Below are 22,387 nucleotides of genomic sequence, written 5' to 3'. Positions count from 1 at the left end.
TTTTATGCCTAACTTTAAAGTGAGTTATAGCTACGTTTTAAGTTAGCTAAGTCTTAAAGTTAGCATTTGATAATTGGCCTCAAGAGTTTTCTAAATACTAACGCTGATGCTTATGATGAGTCTTAACTTTTTCTGTTCATTTCACTAAAGCAGTCTATGGAACTGTAACCTGAATCACCAGAATGGCACTCAGCAGAGCTGATACCTCCACCAAGGCCAAACAATCCTACATGTCTGTCAGATACGGATTATTACCTGGATCTGCACCAAACTGTACAAACACATCGATGTCAACACCATATATGTCTGATTTTTTAACATCAACACCCAAACATTATTTACAGAGAAACTGACAAAAATGTTGAAAAATCCCCAAAACCACACAATCTTAAGAAAAGTGATAAAAAAAACAAATCACTGTATCCACCCCTTGGACTGGATCAGCACCAAAATTGAATGGGTTCTTCCCTGGCCCATAATCCATCTGTTTACCAAATTGGGTGCAAATCGGTTCAGCACTTTCTGCAAAATCTTGCTGACAAACAAAGAAAACAAAGAAACAGACACGGATGAAAACATAACCTCCTTGGGGAAGGTAATAAAAAAGGTGTTGAAGTTATTCTTATACGTGTTACAGCTTTGGAAGCTCTAGGTTGTTCTGATACGGGACAATTATAATGGACGGAGAAGCTGGAAACAAGTTAATTTATCTCATTCAACTTGTAGACAAATTCTTGTTTTAGAAAACAAATTATTTTAAATAACAAATTGATTAATATCTGTATAAATTATTCATTAAACATGCGTTTATACCTAGAAACCTTTGGATGAAAAGTCTATGTTGTCCCAGTGTTATGAGAAAATGGAAAGACAGGTCAAAAGTAATGTTCAAGCAACAAATGGCCAAGTTAACATAACATCCATGACAAAAAATCATAAATCTGAGTGGGCAAATAAACAATGCCATATGCTCATTTATACAATGTTTATCTGGAGCATAATTCTGTCTGTGTGGCATCACTATCACGGGAGACATTGTTAAAGGCAGTTCACTCCTTCTGAGCATTTGAATAATATATGAAACAGTTTGATTGTATTCAGGTGCGCAACATCCTTGTGTGAGGTCACTCTCTTGGTGCATATTGGATTCCTATTGCTTCTTTCAGCACAGTCTCAGTCTATTTATGTCATCAACAAGTTATAACCCTCACTCACAAAAATACCAACAGAGGCTATAATAAGGCTGAAAAGGGCGAGAGGATCATATTCTTCATGAGACTGGCTTCAGTGGAGCTTCTCTGCATTCCAGGCCTGGCTTTGCCTGCCTCCCATGCTTCTTTGGAAATTTGTCTGGCAGCAAACATGCTTTGAATGGCTCTTATCTCCTATCTGGGCAGGAGTTCCATGCACTAAGATAACAAACCCTATCTTATCTCACTGTGTTCGTTAATGTCACAGCTTAAGGGGCTTGTTCTTCCACTTGCAATGGGGCTTGCAGAGCGGATTGTTTGCAGATTAGTCAACAAAGGCCTCTGGAGGTCTTGGAGTGAATTCAAAATGCTTGTCTTGTCACACAGACGTTCTTGTATGTGCACATTGGCGTATTGGCTGCCTCCTGCTTTCCTGTGTCAAATGGCTGGAGTACCACACAATGGTTGGTAGGCATCATTACACACAGCGAGATCTACAGTAATACTTATCTCATCAGACAAGCTCGTCGTGCAAGCCAAAACAAAAATGTCCTCGACAGCCACCCAAGGCCAAGTATGTTGTTGAATGTTTCGGGGATGACTTGTTATTATTCTGTTGCTGATTAGCACAGAGCCTTAATCAGGGCTACATTTTGAAACAACATCTATTTGAGCTTATCAACCTCAGAAAGCATTCAGCCAGCAATATATCATGTATTTTGTCCAGTCTGTGCGGCCAGATTCATGATCATCCCTTTGTGACACAAGAGACCAGGCAAAGCTCCATTGACTTCAGCCATCTGGCTATCTCACAGAACCCTTGGCTACACAGTGGCTCACTCAACGATTGATTGGGGTGTTGAAGGCCAGCTATTTAACACATCAGAACAACAAGTACTGCTATCAAGCTGGCCCTTCTCATGCCTCGTTTCTATGCCGCCCAAGAATGTCTCTTATCTTTTCCCTTCTGCTTGTTGGTTTAAGCCAGACAGCATATGCCCACCTTCCCCCTGTAATACACCGTTGTGCTTTTGGTGCAACCCTGACAGACAGGCCGGTTGCAGCTGAGATATGACGGGGGAGGGGTAGTAAGAAGCAGGCCTTTAAAAAAAAATAAAACTTGCTTCCATATTGCAGCCTCTGGGAGGAATATAACACCAGAAAAAAATGCATTTTTCTTCCCAACATGCTCTCCTGTTGTTGCACCAAAAGACTGACAGATGAAAATAAAGCCCTGTGTTCCATATCATTAAATCCTACTCTCTCAGCTGATTACATTCTTATTAGTGCCTCCATTCTTTTCCCTTTATTGTTACTTCTAGTGAAACAGGCCTGATAATGTGCACTCACTCACTAGGTGCACAACCTGCTCATTCCCATCTCTGATTCTTTGTTGTCGCCGAATGGTTTTTAAATGAAAAGTGTGAGTGCAGTGTAATTATAATTCTGTGGGTATTATGAAATCAAATATCACAATGAATGTAATTTTATTTGCTTGTAATCTCTCTCACCCAGGCTAATAAGCGTTTTCAAAGGCCATGCTTGGGGGGTTTAAACGGCTGACCATCTCTGAATAGAATGGCTGCTCTGCTCTCTTGCTCTCCAGCTCTGTTCTTTTGTCTTTGATATGCAGGCAAAGAGCTTGACAGTCTGGGAGACGTGGGAGATTTGTCGGCCTGTGATCTCCATGCCTCTCTGACAAATGAGCGCCTTTGGCAGGGCTGCTGGAGGTACAGCTTCTCTGCCCTGCTGGAATCCTGATGAGACTACTCTGGAGCTGCTGGTAATGAAGTCAGGGCACAGGACCAACCTGCTGCCAGAAATGACCTTTAATCTACACACATGCAGGTCATTTGGCATGCAATGATTGCAAATTCCACACACACACATATACCTTCATGCTGTTATATTTAATACATTTTTCAGTGACATGTGACAAAAATAGTCCAAAACACACATATCCTTAAAGCGATGTATTTGCCATATTTTTAGAAGGCCATTTCAACTTAAAATAACTATAATAACTGAATAACTAATTTGCTGCTTGTTCCAGCCCTGGCAAATATTTTACATTTTACATCTCTCAACCAGCAGCGGTGGCTGACATTGTATCTGTGTTCATATTTGACTAGTGGGGTAATTTAGGATGCAGTCACCATCCAGTCAATCTTCATTACATCGGACTCAACTGCTCCACCAAGCACACAATTGCTTGTCATTGATTTTGCAGATTCTCTCAGTACACGTAATTCTTCATTCAGTGTATGGTGAAGCTCTCTCCTTTGGTGCTGCTGTGCAAAGTAAGATGTTAGCAAATTACAGACTAAAAATTTGAATCCCCTGAGGATAAATGTACCAATTTCAGCTCCACAATGAGCAGGAAATAGCTGATATTGATTCTGGTCTTTCCCATACGACACTGAGGATTCTCAAAACCGAGACGCTCACTCAGTCCAATTCAACATGGTTGCCTTTGATTTCGGCTCTGGGCTTCAATGAGTAATGATTCATAGGAAGAACAAGCACTACCCCTTGTGGCCCCACTGGCCCAGTGCAGCACGGGTAAATGGCACCTCCAGCTGCTCATGGGCCCCTCCTGATAAGTTAACCTTGTGATAACATGCTAATGCCTGATTAATGTTGCAGTAATTAGACACAGCTTTTCACACTCAGTTAAGAGGACATCCTCCAGCAATTAGCCTGAGCCGGAGAGAGATAATTTCAGAGAGCACAGCGGAATCACGTTCCTCAGCTCGCCTCCATTCCCACTTGGCAACATTAAGGTTTATTTTCTCATTATTTCATTTAATTACTCGTTTGATGTTTTATACAGCTGCCACAAGTAATCTTTGATCCAATTAGGAAATGCTGATTGACAGTGTGGGTGTGGGATTCAATAAGCTGCATTCAATTTGCCATTGTGACCTTATCAGAGGATCTGTGGAGGATTCACTGAATGCCAGCTAAAAATATAATAATTTCCCCTAAGAATATATTCTGCATAGATGGCTCACCTATGTGTGTATGCACGTGCATGTGCCTGCATGAGCGCCTGTAGGTATGAGTCTGTGAGAAGGCGGAATGTGTGTGCGTTTTCCTCACCAGACATCTAACAATGAGGAATGAACGCATTAGCGAGGAGAGGCCCCTGTACTCACCAGCTCCACACTGCCCATTAATAATGCACTGCCAGGGAATAGATGGGGGTTGGTGCTGAGATTAGTCCTGCATTAAGGACTCGTTTGCTTTTTCTATTAGAGAGACATGTTGGGCTTTCTAAAACAAGAAAGATCAGCCCACTTGTAATTGGACTGTGAAATCCTATATCAAAATTGTCAGTGGTCCAGTAAAGCCAGCTGTGTAATTCCTTTTCAATGTGAGCAGTGGCCAGAACTCCACTGGGGTTTTCTATGTGGAATTAGTGAATGTGAATTATATGAAAAAGACAGGGTTTTTGTAGTATTGCAACAGCTCAAATCACACTGGGACAACATTTAGATTAATGTATGTCTATAAATGAATGACATTAGGATATAAAAATTGACATGTGGCATAAATTACGAAATGAAGATGTGTAAACATTTGGAGCATAGACAGGGCTCTAATGCCGCACTTGCATTAGCCTGCTGGCATCGTTTGATTCATTCATGCATAACAATCACTGGCTCATTCATCTGCTGTGTAGCTATCAGCTGACTAGTAACACCCAATCATGTTCCTGCAGGTGTATAGTGTGGCCATCATAACCTGACAAAGTAACTAATTCGAACACTGTTTTACTGCTGCAGTGTTTATAGTATGTGTTTATTAAAGGGGAATCAGTTCTGCCATTTTGTCATTGTTGTTCTGCTGAGCCCTTTCCATAAAATCTATTCTATTTACTGAAAATGGACATTTCCTTGATGGAAGTGTCTCTGACTGCAGTGGAGGGAGACGCACTCAGATCCATTACAAGTAAACATCCTGCATTCAAAATCTTACTTAAGTCAAAGAACAGAAGTATCATCAGCAGGCATACTTGAAACTATCCAAAGTATTTTTCATTCCTCAGAGAAATGATCTGTTTGTTAACACTTATGCCACAGTGTGGATGTAGCATTTTCTTATTGTAGCTGCTGGATGAGGTGGAGCCACTTTCAACTAATTTATTAACAGACCCCTCCAAAAGGTCATAAGATAAATCTGAGGGGTCATGAGATGATGATGATTAATGGGAGAGGAAAGAAGAAAAACAACGTTCTGTATTCATTTATTGAGCTTTTCTGTAACATATGCTTTTTGTGCAGTAATGAATAATTTGCCCCTTTTTGGCCTCAAATATTTTAAATGAAACCATTGTTTAGATCATTTAGGTTTAGATGGGCGATATTTCTTTGGTGGAATTGCTGACAACTCATAAACATCTGAAATGGGACAAGGGCCCAACTAGACACTGCCTTTTTACAAAAGGATCAAAGATCACAAATGGTTGAAAACCTCTGATTTAATTTTTCATATTTATAAGTTAAATATATTTTATGTAAAATCTTCTCTGAAAAATAGCTAGTAACTAAATATATTTGATAAATGTAGTGGGTGAAAGGTACAACAAGAGGAGTATGAAGCTGCATGAAGTACAAGTACCTCAAAATTGTACTTAAGTACAGTTCTTCAGTTACTTTCTACCACAGTCTAAAAAATAGAAGCTCAATAAATTGCACCAGTAATCTTCTATAAGCCATCTAAATGAGCCTTGAAGAATTTATAATGGAAGCCCCCTCTCTTAATATCAAGTGATGTCTAATATTTCTGTTTTTGTTCACTGCCAAATCAGTATTTGTGAATGTGTCTTTGTCAAATGTTATCAAAGCAGAAAAAGTGTGATTCAAACCTGTCGTTGTTGCAGCCTGGGAGCTGTAGGCTCACTGTGCATGGCTAATGTGACATTTATTGCTAAAGACGTCTGGGGTGAAAGGTTGACAGTAGTTGACGGCCCTGAGTGGGTGCTCATAGAAGTGTTTATCAAAGCACCAAGCTACTCCCACGTGAACAGAGAAAACCAGCCCCCTTTGACTGTTTCTACCATCTCACTACTGATAAGCTTCTTTATATCAGTGTTCGAGGTCATTAACTTAAAAAAAAAACTAACAAACTCAATAAAGGCGAATCAGAATATCACATTAAAGTCATTTCAGGATTTCCTTAAGACAAGCATTTTAACACTGGTCAATTCAGCACTCATTGTATACTGAAACTAACTACATCCATGCAACCCAGAAGAAAGGTAACACAGAGCTTGTGAGGACAGTGAAGGAGGAATTTGACAGTGATGAAACACCAAGTAGGGAAACAGATTAACACTCATTAACTCAGGTTTCACAGAGTTGTTTTGAAGAGTCTGCTGCTCCACCATCGCCATCTTGGCAGTGAATCCATGTAACCCCCAGCTAATCGAAAAATGGGCAAAGAGGTGGGGTGTGTGAGGAGCCGAGACTTTGTTTAGAATACGCTCCCATTAACGTCGTTAGCACAGGGCTGACGGCATGTTGCTCAACGGCTAGCCCAAGGCTAATTAATTTGCTGGCAAATTAGCTAGTTAAGAAACTAAGCTAACAAACCAGTTATGGTGATTTCAGACACCTGCTGATTAGTGCATATATATATATATGAAATACTACTAGAATCCTACAAAAATAACTGACTTACAGAACATGAGGAAGTCTGTACTCCTGTGACTGAATTCTAGTATTATTTCATTTATATGTTAACATTAATTAGCAGGTATCGGTGTTAGCACTCACGCTCACCATACCTGGCTTGTTTGCAGAGCTGGTTAACTAGCTAATCAACCAAACACAATGCCCAACGGTGTTAATGGGAGCGTATGCTTGCAAAATATAAAACTGGTTATTGACACTGTTTATATAACCTGTGTTTTCCTAACTATTTTTATGGGTATGTGTGCACATTTAAAATACCATATGTGTGTTTTTGAAAGCTTTAGCTAATCTATTACTAAATATTTATTACTTTAGCCATGTTTCAAAGCTTGCTGTTATGTATTTTATATTACATTATATTTTCCTTCCTTACCAGGCAGCTTTATATTAATTTCACTGGTTTTAAAAATCACTTGAACCATGCTTGTGTTGGTAAGTAATCGGCTGAAAAGCATGAAAAGAAAAAATATTTACTTGGGTCCATGCCTGGTCTGTATCATAGATAGCTCCCTGGAATGTGGTTGTGTCCCTTCTCAATTTTAAACATGCAGTTGTTCAGTCTAAACAGATCACTGCTGTTTTGACTGCACACAGAATGTTAGATGAATTCCAATCTGAAGCATTCCTCTGAAACAGCTCATCAGAGTCTCCACGGACATAATGATGTCTTCTGATGTGATGTGAATGCTCTGTATTGGTACTGGTGGATCTTACTGCAGCTTTTGATACTGTTGGTCACAGCATTCTGATTAAAAGGCTCAGGCAGTGGGTGGCTGACAATTTTTTGATGATGATGATGGCAAACAAATTTGTACAGCTAAATGCAGATAAGACTGAGGTGCTTATCAATGCTGCAGATAGCATAACTTCTGAGATTGCTCAAGCTATTGAGTCCCTTTCTTGAGCTGTACTGTCCAGTCTTAGAAATCTTGGTATTTGATCAGGCTATGCATTTCAATCAACATATCAAATCGTTAACCCATACGTGTTTCTTCCATTTTAGAAACTTGCTGCAAGTTGTTGACCAGGTCCAGCAGGACTTCTCAAATCACACTCATCCTATCATTTTTACACTGGCTTACAGTCAAGCTTAGAATTCATTTTAAGGTGCTTGTTTTTACATATAGAGCTCTGCATGGTCAGGCACCTGCGTACATCTCTGACCTGCACCATCCCCAAAAACAAAAGGTGATCAAGCTTCTGAAGTTGTGGCTCCTCCGACACTGTGGAGTGATCTTCCTATAGACATACAAAGTGTATGTCTATTTATTCACAGATTTTTTTTTAAATTATAGTATCACTATCTGTTTGATATCACATACTGATATAATGAATGACTATAACATTTATGATAAAGTGTTTGAGAGACATAATTAGGCAGAAACTGTGGTGATTATTTTAATGCACATTTAGTTTGGTACACAAGTATATGTATATTATTACAGAATGCACTTTTCATTGTGCTGCATTCAACTTCTTTGGTTCTACATTACAAACAAAACTAAATGATATAACACATAAACGTACAGGTACATTGTGTACAGAATATTTCAGTCTCACCACACTGTACTCTATGAAGCTGTTCTGAGGCTTATCACAAAATCCTCCCCAACAGGAGTCCAAAATTGCAGATTTTTTTCTAAAAACTTTAAGGACTGAATGGAATGAATTTTTAATCTCAGATTTTGTGTTATGTCTTCCTTTGGAAATATCTTCTGGAAATAAGTGAAAATGGAGTCCGGTTACATTTATGGACATAAAGTTTAGGGTGAGTTTCACTTTCAGGCTCTTTCTGCTCTATTTAGTTAATAAGGCTTGCTTTGTCTTTTTTGATTAAACCAATCCAATAATTTATCTTGTTTCTGACCCAGAGTACGGTCAGATATTCATGTTTACTCGTATCTGTCTGCAGGGGGACGAGCATGTACAGGTGCAGCCAAATGAAACAATGGCTTGCCAGAGTTTGTTTGCAAATGTCAAATTCATTGGGGGGGCTGTTTAAAATCCGGCTGCTAAAGAATGTCATTATTCATGACTGCATCAATCATGTGTCTGATTCATCTCTTCAACATCAGTGGCCAACAGCTGGACCTTGTAAAAGCCAAGCATTGCGCTGATGGATATTTCCACAAGCTGGATGAGATTTTCAAGAAGAGGAAGACCTCATCCAGAATTAGCTGGATGCTGCAGGAGCTGCTGGAACTCCGCAGGAAACACTGAGTTCTTGGCAAAGAGGGAGCAGTAGGGGAGTCTTCCCTTGAGTCTGAACCTGCAGACTCTGTGGAGAAACCTGCTCCTCTGAACATAGTAAAAAGAGAAGACTGCAGCTGTGCTCCAGAGTTGAAGCCAATAGTGGACAAAAGACCCTGAAGACACTGAAGCAACATTTCAGCGTGACTGCTCTTAGAATGAGGAAGATGATAGTGTTCGTCCCATGAACAACAATTTTCCCACTATTTCCTGTGCTCCTGCTGAACAGCATATAACTGAGGAGGAGATGGAGACAGCATTTAAGGAAATTGTAAGTTTCAGTGATGATGTGCTGTAGGCAGAGAAGCGCATGGTGGATCCTATCAGCACTTCCCTGCTATAAGTATTTGTGATAAAGGCTGTGGATGCAATATTTGAGGGCATCAGTTCTCAAGCAGCACAGACACTGCCACCCTAAAGGGTCTGCAGGAAATCCTCCAGATTTCAGAGTACAGTGAGGCAGCCCCATGATGGAAGAGGGAGGCCCCAAGAGAGAACTGTTGGGTTTAATAAAGGCCCTTGTACTTTGTGGCACACCTGGCGTCCTGGTGGCACTTCTTCTATACAGTATACAACAAAACTGAGGACACTCCTGTGCAATATCACTATGTTAAATGATTCAATAAAGGTGGCTACACCTGTGGTTTCCAATTAAAGCTAATTGCTTCCTCACTTTTGGTCCGGGTTATGTCTAATACAACATGGACACACATGGTAAGGACTTGCCTGATCAAGTAAGACACCAGATTGTGAGATTTCATAAAGATGGCAGAGGGTACAAGAGCATCCGCAGGCTACTGAACATAAGCCAAAACAAAGCTGCAGCAGCAGTTATGAGGTGAGAAAGGCCATACTGCCTGTAACAGGACGCCACGCATAATTCGCTACTTATAGAGCCTTGCATTGAAAAACAAGTGGGTAAGTCCTTGTGAATGCATCAAGGATTAACTGTGGAAATTGGTGTTTCAGTGACTGATCAGACAGTGTGAAAGACATTCCATGAAGCTCTACAGACGGCGTCGAAGAAGAAAACCATTGCTCATAAAACTGCAAGATTTAACTTTGCTGGAAAACCATAAAAAGAAGTCTGATGAATCTTGGCAGCACATTCTTTGGTGAGATGAAACCAACATAAATTTGTTTGGATCAGATGGGGTCTGGCGTGTTTGATGTAGACCTGGCCAGGACTATCACTATGACTACCTAGGGCCGATCATGACACGTGGAGGGGGAGCATGTTGATATGGGGCTGCATGACTGCAAAAGGTGTAGGTGAGATGACATGGCTGGCACTGTGAGTGCAAGTTTTTCTATGACAAGATGACTCCCAGTCTGATGTAGGTAATGACAATGATCCCAAACACACTGCAAAAAATCAGACATGTGTTTGTAGAGAAGAAAAAAGAGAGAACTACAACCTGGCCCATGTTCCTGGAGGTAAGTCCAATAGAAAGCAGAAGATGGAGCAACAAAACCCTTCAAGCAGAGAGCAGCTGAAAAAATCATGTGTGAAGAATGGCAGAACATCTCTCTGCAGATTTTTGCACGGCTGGTATCTTTGCTGCCAACGAGTTTGAATTGGTCATAAAAAATAAATGCAGACACACAAGAATAAAAGAAAAGAATGGACTCTTACTAATGAAGGTGTACTTACTTGTTGCTTGTTGGTTCTTAAATATGGCCCTTTCATTATTGTTTTTTATTAGTCAACCATTTCTGTTTTTCAAAGGAGTTCCCACAACAATTTCACCTCCTTAATTCCTCAAGTAGACCAGTCTACAATCCATGTTGGCTTCAGCAGCCAATAGCTGCAGACAAGGAGTGTCAGTAATGCCTTAACCTAGGTCAGACTGATATCTTTTGAATCCAAAAAGCTGCAAAGAAAATATGAGAAGCTGGGAAAAAGAATTTTGGTCAATCACACTTTTATATTCTGTTAATGAATGGAGGGAAATTAACATCAGTGTAACCAAAAAAACCTAAATGCATTTACTGAATGTATATGAAGCATGAAAAAAGTAAAAATAGAGAGGTGTTACATATCATACATATACAGCATGGTATAACAGGTAACATTGTATGGATTGAAAATAATCCATAATGTTATGTGCAGTGAAAGTCCATGTCCTTCTCAAAAGTGTCCAGGTGTCACAAATGAGCATTTTGTGCACTAGGTTCTGGCTAAATGCTGTGTTAATTGTTGCAGTCACTGCTGGCTGTGTCACAAAAGCATATTAGTCCCAAATACACTTTCTTTATTTTCCATTTTTTTTAAATTACATTTATTATATATGTCCATTCTCCTCTAATAAAATAGTGGCAATTCCTACTTGCATTTGAGCCATCAAATGCATGCATCGGGTATATCATTTTTGTTTTTCGTCAAATTTAGCATGTGACACTTATAGTAGCCCTACCAGCTTACAGTGTGTGGTTTAGCTCTGTGGATGGCAGCCTCAGCAGCACATGTATAAACGTGAACTTTCAAACACAAACCCAAACTGCCCCTCCTCCATCAGCTGATACACATTGTCAACCCTTAGCTTGGCAGGAAGTGTCTTGTGCGTATAGCTGGAACATGAGGACAAGAAGCTGTTTTACACAGAGCTACTGGGACAACAAACTAAGCTTTTGACGGTAAAGTAACCGTTTCAGACATGAGATAAGCACATCGTTAAGGGGGTTTCTGGTGGTTAACGTGTAATCCAGATTTTCTCTTAGATACACGGTATGGTGGGATGCTAATGTTAGCTATCGCGTTAGCTTAGTGTGAACGAAGTTGTGTGTGTTCACGTCAACTGTTGTAACACCAATGAAACATTTTCCCACACTGTTAGTTGACGATTGAAACAACTTGATGTTTTTCCCAGTACGTCACACGACAAAGTCGGCTAATAACACCGGATAGCTAGTAAACCCAGAAAAGCCAAGTTTAGCTAGGTCTCGTTAGCAGATTTCGTCCTAGTAGATTCGTTGCCAAACTTCATGAGAAACTCCCCAGTTTAATGTTGTCTTGCGTATTTAGCCGGCTGCATGTCTATCTTAACTTTGCTCATCGTCTTTTATGAACCCTTAAGGTGCACTTGTGAATTCGGCATACATAATACATGACATATCCAACAGCATTGGATTTAAGATCATATTCAAACTCATAACTGACTACTTAAGGTAAATAAGATTTGTGATGTTTTGACTGAAAAGAAATGGATTTAACCTTTACATTTCCGTAAGATTAAATCTTACTTGCAAAGTCAATCAATGCAAAGTGATACTGATTGCTTTCGAGTGAATACCGAAAGTAAGAAGGGGTGTGTGGATTCATTTTTAAAAGAGGATATATCTTGTTTTATCAGGCTGTCTTCTTCTAATCTGAGTTTCTTTAAAATTCAGATTTTCTTTTTGTACCTAATTTGACATCTGCCATCAGACCCAATTTAATGGGCAACAACGCTACACTGATGGTTAATTTCACTTTCTCTTTGCTACCATGCAACTATCGTGCTCATAATAGTAAAATAATGGCACAACAACAATGACGCCAAATACCTACATTGAGAAGAGTATTTGTTTAAACATTTCCCGTCTTTTTTCTAATTCCCTACAGAAAAGACATCGGGAGATGGACAGTAGTAGGAGAGGACGACCATGGGGGAAGCTTGTCAAAGTGGACTCCAGTGAAACTGTTCTGCTTTTCAACAGGGAATGCACAGTTGGCAGAAAAAAAGGTCAGTTAGTTTGTGGATGTCGTGGAACGAACAGCAGAGATTTCTCTTCACTTTATGTCTTATTTCTGAAAACTTTAACTTTTTTCTAAATTTTGCTTTAAAAAGCTCAAAATGTGGGATACCTATTAATAAAAGACTGTCTATAGCGTAGACATTACCGCCACTGTCTAAGGCCTTTAAAACCTCCCCCTTGAAAACACAAAGCCTTCTTTAGTGCACCAAACTTAGACAGCCCCTTGTGATGATAACAAAAGGCATCCATTGAGAACATGTGTGCGGAATATTAAGTAGATTTTTTTTGTATGGGTTTTGCTTTAGAAAAGGTTAGGCCTATATTTCCCCCAGTGTCTCCTTTGTTGAGAGCTTTTGGGGTCTACTTCTTTGCAATGCAAAGCATCTAGCCTTAATTGGTTAGCTTATGTCTGAGCATTAATAGATCTAAAAATGTCATGGCAACACAGTTTCAGGTGAATCACAGTGGTATGCGGTTGAATTTTCAATATATTTGTTTTTAAATATTATATATTTAAAAGTTAGGCTGTAGACCTGTATCGACATATCAGCCAAAATTGCTGCAAATTTGTTTTGTTGTCAAGATCATTAACAGATAAATATATTACCCATTATACTCCTGTAACCTGTATTGTCCATTCTGTGTTTTAATGATGGTGATTTGGTATTTTGCTATTTATTATTAGGATGTTACCTGTCATTTCCGGCCAGCAAACTGGTCTCAGGGGAGCACTGCAAGATTGTGCAAGATGAAAGCTCAGGGCTGGTGTGGCTTGAAGACATGAGGTACTCTATGCTGAATTTGAACTCAACTGTAGCACAGAAATGATGCATGTATCATGTGTTAGCTTCCCAATGAGCTAAACCTAAATGATATGAGTTCTGTGGGGCACTATTGATTAGAAGTTACATTAAAGAAATTGTTGAAAGTATTTAAATGTATTTTTAGAGCTGTTCAGGTGTCTACTTATGTATGATTAGATACTCGTCCTTTCATAAAGCAAACACAAGAAACCTTTACAGTGAAATGTAATTGCACGTTTTTTAATCTGCAGCACTAATGGCACGGTGATCAACACGTCCAAACTGGTCAAAAAGCAAACTCACATGCTGCAGAATGGTGATGTCATCTACTTTGTATACAGGAAAAGTGAGCCTGAACAGAGTGAGTTGTTCATTTTGTTAGCCATGAGAATAATGTATTTATATGAATTTAAAAATAAGGAAAGACAGACAACTTCCTCTCTTGTCACCCTGTAGACATCGCCTATGTTTACCACTCAATCCAAACGGAGCAGGCTGTTTCACAACATAGTTATGGTAAGTAAAGTAGTGTTTAGTTCAACCACTTTTATGCCACAGCCACATTGTGGCTCATTAGTAAACCCCCCCCCCCCCCCCCCCCCCCTACACTCTATCTTAACTTCAGACATGGACAAACCAGCCTGCAGTCCTGCTCCTGTTCCAGCTTCAGAGATGTCACTCTCTGTAGAGCCTGTAATGCTCACAAAGGCTCCAACTCAGGAGGAACCTCAGCCCTCCACCTCTGCTTCCCACTTCTGTATTGAGAGCCCTCTCACTTCTGGTCCCATGGCAACAACAGCCTCTCCTGCCTCTGGTAGGTTCTCTGCTAACACACTGTTGAAGAAGGGTCATTGGTGGGGCCTTAAATAATATCATGATATTGCAGCATATTTATTGTATTAGATTTGTAATAATTATATATAATTGCAGGATGTTAATGGAGCAGACAGATGCAGCGCTACTTTGTGCAGTAACTTCTTCCTCACAAATCCCAACTTTATTGTGACTAACTGAGCCATTTCCCTTTTTTTTTTGGGGGGGGGGGGGGGGGGGGGGTTATGCTGCTCTGACTAAACGCCCACAACGTGAACATACAATGACATCCAACTTAATTGAATCAGATCCTGACATGATTTGCTTTGTCGTCAGTAATAGTGACTAGATGATGGACTGAATGGCTGTTGTTGTATGTATTAGCACCAATGCTCTTTTATCTTCAGATTATTGTTATCAGACCACTTCCATACTACAGAAGTAGCTCATTTTGCGGATCCAACTCCTCCATTCACTGTTTATTATATGATTCATCCCTAGTCTAAAATTTTTCAACTAAACTCTCTCATCAACTACGTACTAAGTATTAACACTACATTTGACCCAGGTCTGTTGTTCCTCCATTTTTATCAGGCCAAGCTAAAGAAGACATGGATAACATGGAGCCAGAAAGCAAGCGGAGGAAAAAAGACAATGGTTAGTTTTTTCTACTTCCATATCAAGCTGGTTTTCCTTGATTATTCACAGCAGATTTAAATCTTAAACTCCAAAAACTTCTTTTCAAGTTTAAGTCCAGCTTGGAAGGTTTTTGTAAGCCAAACCAGACAAATCCCATGAATGCCTCTGTGTAGCATGTAATATACACTTTGTGTTTACAGATAAAGATTTTGATTCGAGCTTGCCACACACATCCAGTACAGAGGTCGTTGGTTCAGCTAAGGGAAGTCTTGGGAGTCTTTTGTCTAAACCTCCAGTGGAAGGGACTAAAACAGACAAAATGGAGGAGACTCTGACATGCGTCATTTGCCAGGACCTATTGCATGACTGTGTTGGGTAAGATCTCAAAGGCCGAGATATCCAAGGATAGATGCTTGAGCCCTATTTTGTGATCTTGTAAGGCACTTTGCAAACACATGCATGTGAATAACTCTGAGTCTCTTGTTTTTGCTTTAGCTTGCAGCCTTGCATGCATGTCTTCTGTGCTGCTTGCTACTCAGGCTGGATGGAGCGTTCTTCGCTTTGCCCCACCTGTCGCTGCCCTGTGGAGAGGATTCATAAAAACCACATCCTCAACAACCTGGTTGAGGCCTACCTCATCCAGCACCCAGGTTTGAACAGATAAAGATCCGTTTAATAGCCACTTTAGTGCTGATACATTGGCACTTAATTTTATTCAAAATGCCAGGTTCCTCTACCAAAGCTAACATTATATTTACATAGAACAAGAGTGAAGCAATAGCATGTAAGCAACTCAGCTACTTACCTTGTATAATTTCCAAAGTAGTGTACTCATACCATTCATATTACCCAAAAATCACATTACATTGTGTATTTTTTTGTGTGGCCCTTTCTGTCCCACAGAAAAGTGTCGCAGCGAGGAAGATCTGAAGAGCATGGACAGCCGTAACAAGATAACTCAGGACATGTTGCAGCCAAAAGTTGAGCGTTCTTTCTCTGATGAAGAGGGCAGTTCAGATTACCTCTTTGAGTTCTCTGACAATGACAGTGATTCCTCAGACTTCAGGTAAAAGGTCTGACTGTTTGCATTTGTGGGAAACGCATTATAAAATGTTTCTAACAGTGTGTTGCATAGATAATGATTAACAATTTATATAAAACACTGCATGTAAAATATATCAGATGAAAACATTGATAAAAACAGTAGAACTCATAAATGTGCAGTAAGAAAAAAACACATGAAAAACACATGAAACCATAAATGTCATAAGAATATCATGACATGGGACAGGCAAAAGCCATCAATGCAAACCACACTGTAGTGCCCTAGTTGTGAACTATTTCTCCATGTGATGATTTGCCTGATGTGTTTTTGTCTCCAGTCAGCCTCTAGTGATGTGCCGACAGTGTCCTGGCTACAGGAGGGAGGTCAGTCAGGTGCTGTTTGCTACAGGTTCAAATTACTGGTTCCCTGGTCTGCCAGCTCCACCGCCTGTACCTGCTCCACCCAAAGCAGCAACTGAGGAGGGGTCTGCCAAGCCCACAGGGGAGCAGCCTTCAACATCCTCTGATGTCCCCTCAGGTGATTACGAGTGTAGATCAGATGGGATGATGACTAGCTAAAGTTAGACTTTGAACTCAGTGTAAATTTCAGGATACAGTATGCTGTTATAATCCTAATAGCCTACCAAAAGCAGTCTGCCAGAGTTGCTGTTTGCTCTGTAACTGGAAAATGTATTTCCACTGCAGCACAAATGATTCTCCTGGCTAAACCCCCCCCCCCCCCCCCCAATCCTGTCCGCAGCTCCTCAGGAGTACCGCTGCCCCCCTCAGGGCTGCCATCTCATCTGCACCTGCTGTCTCCAGCCGATGCCAGACAGACGGGCTGAGCATAACAGCCAGCAGGTTAATGCTCAACAATGTGAGTGGCCCCTGAACTTGTTAGTCCCTCTGAAGAAATCTAATAGATAACAATATACTGTCAATCAGAAAACTTAAATTGTGTAAGGCTCTTCAGTATAAAGATGTATTTCATGTACATACTTTGAGGTATGCAGTGCATGTAAAACCACCTGATAGTTAAAGTACAACTTTGCCATCCACTCACATGTGTGGATAGATTGTTTCATAAACTCCATTAAACACCTTGTATGCGTGACGTCTTGTCTGTTGGCAGGTGTACTGTGCCAGCGACCCTTCTGTCATATGTACTGGGGTTGCCAGAGGATTGGCTGTCAAGGCTGTCTGGCTCAATTCAGCGGTATGTATCTGTTTCAGCAAAAAACAGCCCCAGGGGGATCTCAACTGTTAGCCTTATTATAACGCACTCTACCAGGTGAGCCACCGAGGTGCCCCGCTTTGTAGTTTTTTTTTTTAAATCCACTGTTATATTTCTTTTTCAGAGCTCAATCTGACAGACAAATGCTTGGATGGAGTGCTAAACAACAATAACTATGAATCTGAGATCCTCCAGGTAAGATGGACTGTGTATTTATATATTACAATGAATTACTTGATTAAGTCAGTTGTGTAAAGTATGCTGTTTAGATCTTGAGTGATTGATTCAAACTGAAGCAACTGCTGCAAAAATATCTACATTCATGATACTCTAAAACACTTTGGATCTGTGTGTCCACCAAACTGCTTTTGCTAATCTAAGCAAAATAAGCTCTGAATATTACAAAATGTACCAGCTAAAGCTTCTACCTGCAAACTGTAGAGTCCACTTACATGCTGAGACTGTACGGCTGCACATACTGCCATGTGTGATGTTAAGATGCTTTTCTGTGTGTGTTTCCATCCTCCCACCAGAACTACCTGTCCTCCAGAGGGAAGTCATGGAGAGATCTTCTCCAGGAGGCTCTGGAGGGTTTACAGCATGGAAACTACTATCTGACAGGTGAGCCCTCAGATCAAAACCCACTGCAGTGTAGCACATACAAGTCCACATATAAAAAGAAAGAGTGGTAAGATTTTGTCCTTTCTAATTCTGTCAGATTGCCGCATCTCTGCAAACACCATCCTGTGCTTCTGCTGTGGCCTGCGAGCATTCAAGGAGCTGGCCTACAAGTACAGACAGAACATCCCTGTAACTGAGCTGACAGGTCAGACAAACCAAGATTATTTTTAAGTTCAACTTTTTAGGTACCTTAGACAAACAAAGGAAAATACATATATGTCATACCCATGTAATAACTTTGCTTAATGCTCTTTTTTTCTTTTTCCTCAGCTGCTGTAACATCTCGTCCCGACTGTTACTGGGGACGCAACTGTCGTACGCAGGTGAAGGCACATCATGCAATGTAAGTCTTATTAGACACAAAACACCACATAAACTCACTAAGATAGCGCGTCTGCCCGCGGTAGTTGTATGGTGATGAAACAGTCCTTTTTGGTAACAGTGAAGCTTTATCAGTGACCTGAATCCCCTCTGCAACGCTAACACTTTGCGTCCTTGCTACTTTGAGGGTCAACATTGTTGCATTATATTAAAATGCTTATCTACTGTACTGTATTAGTTTTCCATTTGCCACTGTTTTTTTGTGCTGACCAATGAAAAGCACAGATCCATCCACTGAGTTGTGATTGTCCATACATAATGCAGAGGGATCCGCTTGCATGCATAAACATATTAAATGTCAGTTCTATCACATTGACATATTTTAAGGAATGACACAGTTATAAAATGTTTTCTGAACCACAGTTTTTTTACTGGCACTTAACATATTTATTAATGAGATTTAGGATTTAGATTCTTGAGCATTTATAGATGCTTATTTGAAAAACCCATTAGAGCCTTTGCTCGTTGCCAGCTGGATGTTTTTTGTGCCATGTTATTGCTGAGCCCACAGCTTGTGGGGTTATGAATCTGTTGAGAATATTTCTTTTTAACACTGAATACAAGCCCTTTGCGTGTAGTTCACTTATTTTACCACTAGAAGGAGTCCTTGTATAAACACAGTCCCATAGTTGCTCATTCTGCTGTTTGAAGAGCTGTGCAAGGTGGTTCATGTCATCTCTTTGGGTTTTTAAATGCAGCGCTTAATTTATGTGGTTTGTTCTTTTATTTTCATTTCAGGAAATTCAACCACATATGTGAACAGACACGGTTCAAGAACTGAAGGAGCAGAGCGGTGTGTGTGTCTTCACTGTCAAATGGAGATAACTGAGCATCTCATGCATTGGAGCGACATGGTCTTGTTAAGTTTTGTTGTGTCCATTGTAGCTAACTGCCTTCAATATTATGCAATAACTTAATGCAGAAATTACAATCATTATCCATTTACAATAGTGGCCAGTGTCTGTCTTGACACGGTGAAATGATTCTATGCACATTCAAATTAAAGTTCAGAGTTTAGTAAAGTTTGAAGTTGTTATGAGTTACAACCGGGGTGGGCATTTAACACCAGCCACCATTTTTAACATTGTCTGTGGCTCATGTGATTGTCTAATTTACCTGCTAACCAACCGCCTTTTGACAAATTGTATTTGTTTGGGTGGTGAAATAGTTAAAGGTGCTTCCTCCAGCCTGTTTGACAAAAATGTTATTTTTCCTCTCAGATTAAGAGCGATTGAGGCAATCTTTATGGATTAAGGCTATGTACTGTATGTACTTACAAATGTTGGTGCGCATGTTTTATATTATGTCCTCCAACCTTGGTTATCGAGGCTTAAAGGACCTGATGCATATTTTCTTTCTTTTTTTTTAACTTGTTATACGTTTTTAACAGTCTTATGAAATATTGAGTTTAGAATCCAGGGCTTCAAATAATATGATGTTGATGAAAACATCTGTTACCTTTACAGAAAAAGTCAAGTGATAAATAAAAGTACTGTAATAGTAATACTCTTCTGAGATCCAAACTGTTAACTTTAAACAAAATGAATACATGACTGTCTCACCCCGGAGGGTCTATTCCTGTTTTGCCAAGGCTTTACTGTGTTCCCAGGCAAGGGCAAAAAGCCACGTCAAAGCCCCACGCACGAACTGGGGTAGATTCATAATCCCATGTGATATTTGTATAGGATTTCATGTCTGTGGGAAGGGGATCAATGTGTTGTAATGCTGTCAGAGGGTACAGGGGCCTCTGTTGTATGCTTTGCTCTGGATAATCATCTCCAAGGTGATTAAAGTAGTGTAGAAGGGACACGTTCTCAGAGCCTTGTAGTAAGGGCTAAGCTGTGAGGAAAAGCACAGTCCATGTAGACTCCATAGAGGAAAAAATAGACGGCATTACCAGCAGCCAGTAACGGTTAAATATGCTGAAGCTGAAAGTGCTTGCAGAGTTTTGCAGCATGAACTTGCAGAGCCAATAGTGAAGAGAATCGTGCCAATACAAACAACAGTATGTTCTGTCATTTGGGTTCTAATTATATGTGTTACAATTTACCTTGCTAGCATTTTGATAGCATTGAATTCAGATTCTGTCAAGGTTTTGGAGATATTAGTTGATCAGTGTGTGAAGCAGATTTGGTTAGATCAAAATGTAGGTGAAATAGTTTTTCTCTGGTTCCTCAGGTACACAAAGCTGCTGTCTTGCTGTTTTAATTGCAGGTTAACCATGTTTGGTGGTTAGACAAGATCTGCGTCAACATGTAAACGCTGTCGCTGAACAGTCATGTTGAATCTGATGTCTCATTTATGACTATCATTACCCAAGTGTCAGTATGTCCCCATCATGCAAACATGCACAGCTAGTATTGATGTCAACTGTAAAAATTTGACTTTTTTTTACTTATTTAGTGAAATAAGGACATCCTGTAGTTTCAAGAGGCCTTTAACATTCAAATACAAGGATGAAATAATAGTCTTGAATTCCCTTGTTTGTTTTTTGTAGGGTTGCTGTTTGTGTAGAATAGGGGGGAGTAGAAAATGTTAAAAGCAGAGCCTGGCTTGCATTAGTTCATTTTGTATAATTTCACACAAACGTTAATCTTGTTTTCAATGTTTTTTTTAGATTGTTTGCTAGTTGTGTCTATATTGTACAATTATGAGGATATTTGCACATATTTGTTTCATACATATTTAAAGGTTTCTTTACTGACCTACCAGGTGAACCCATGATATGAAGCCAACATCCTATAAAAGGTGTCTGTATCCAGTATATGGGATCTCAATACTCTAGCTCATAATATCTGACTTTTATTCATATGAAGGGTTTCATTCCAAAATAAGATATACATCGAAAAGAAAAATGCAAATGTGAAAAATAAACATTTTTTGTAAAGGTTATCCAAGATAGTTTAAGTGCTGAATTGAAGAAAATTCTGTGCGTTTCTGGAATATACTATCAATGGCATTAGCAGTATGTGTTGTTTTGGAATACGGCTCTTCATATTTTGTTTTGGTGGTTTGTGAATGGGCACTTTCCTGGCCTGCGCCTGAGCTCCTTAGTTCATCTGTGGCGTTAGCAAGGTGGTTTAGATGGTTTTTTTTTTTTTTTTTTTTTGGCCCCCTAAGTCATGGTGGGTCCACATTGGCATTCCTTAGCAGCTCAGGCCCTCAGCACAAGCCTAGTCGATCCCCCCGACGGAGTGGCTGAGTTTTAATTATTCCCTACAGGAGATCTGGGGACCCTAAGCCAACAACAGTCCCAAGCCGCTCCAATCAGGAATTGGTATTAAAGAAGCTTTGGAGGAGTGCTTTGCATTCTCCCTGGGGTGGGATGTGCAGGCGTATGTTGTATATTAAGGCAAATATTTACTCACCTTTTGTGCAAAAGTCTGGACCAAGCTGCTCAGCAGTATGGAAGAGGCAGGTTTCATTCTACCTCATCACAGCTTCCAGGAATATGGGAGACTGAACGGGCATCAGAGTCACGTCAGTTCAAAGCTGGACATGCATCTCGCAGTTAAAGGGTTGGACGTCCTCACAGATGCCTGTAAACTTTGTATGCAATGCACTATTTGAACAATTAGTCTAGACTATAATCCACTTCTAGTTAAATCACTATAGAGTAGCACTAGGCACATGCAAAAATTGTTGAGAGGACTTAAGTTTGAGAAATATGTTTGAGAGTTTGATAAATGCTTCTTTACCCTTTATGTTGTATTAGCAATGCTAAAACTGTATTTGAAATGCGTATGATCTGATTTGCTTGTTTACCTTCAAAAATTAAAAGACTGATATAGCTGTCTGTAGAAACTGGCTTGCTTCTTAGAAATGTGTTTGTGCTTAACTGTAGTGCAAAGAAAAGCCATTTTCACATTCATCTGTTTGTATGGGAAACATTTCTCTATAGTCACCTTAAATCTG

The 22,387-nt window shown here is 40.0% G+C and overlaps 1 protein-coding gene across 1 annotated transcript; it reads left to right on the top strand.

Annotated features, from left to right (window-relative positions):
* Positions 1 to 11,660: 11,660 nt before the first annotated feature.
* Positions 11,661 to 22,280, top strand: chfr (checkpoint with forkhead and ring finger domains, E3 ubiquitin protein ligase). Its single transcript, XM_023397770.2, has 18 exons — positions 11,661 to 11,776; positions 12,744 to 12,864; positions 13,563 to 13,662; positions 13,932 to 14,041; positions 14,137 to 14,196; positions 14,306 to 14,494; positions 15,088 to 15,150; positions 15,333 to 15,507; positions 15,628 to 15,782; positions 16,036 to 16,198; positions 16,515 to 16,714; positions 16,937 to 17,053; positions 17,309 to 17,392; positions 17,535 to 17,605; positions 17,944 to 18,031; positions 18,129 to 18,236; positions 18,362 to 18,434; positions 19,211 to 22,280. Exons 2-18 carry the CDS (start codon positions 12,759 to 12,761, stop codon positions 19,251 to 19,253), a joined length of 1,905 nt encoding a protein of 634 aa, XP_023253538.1. The 5' UTR covers positions 11,661 to 11,776; positions 12,744 to 12,758; the 3' UTR covers positions 19,254 to 22,280.
* The last annotated feature ends 107 nt before the right edge of the window (positions 22,281 to 22,387 follow it).

This window comes from Seriola lalandi, unplaced genomic scaffold (genome assembly GCF_002814215.2).
Source record: "Seriola lalandi dorsalis isolate HSWRI2012SDOR001 ecotype SW California unplaced genomic scaffold, Sedor1 jcf7180002054883, whole genome shotgun sequence".
In the NCBI taxonomy this organism is placed as follows: Eukaryota; Metazoa; Chordata; class Actinopteri; order Carangiformes; family Carangidae; genus Seriola; species Seriola lalandi.
Note: the sequence above shows the minus strand (reverse complement) of the source record. Positions and strands in the feature narration are given on the sequence as shown.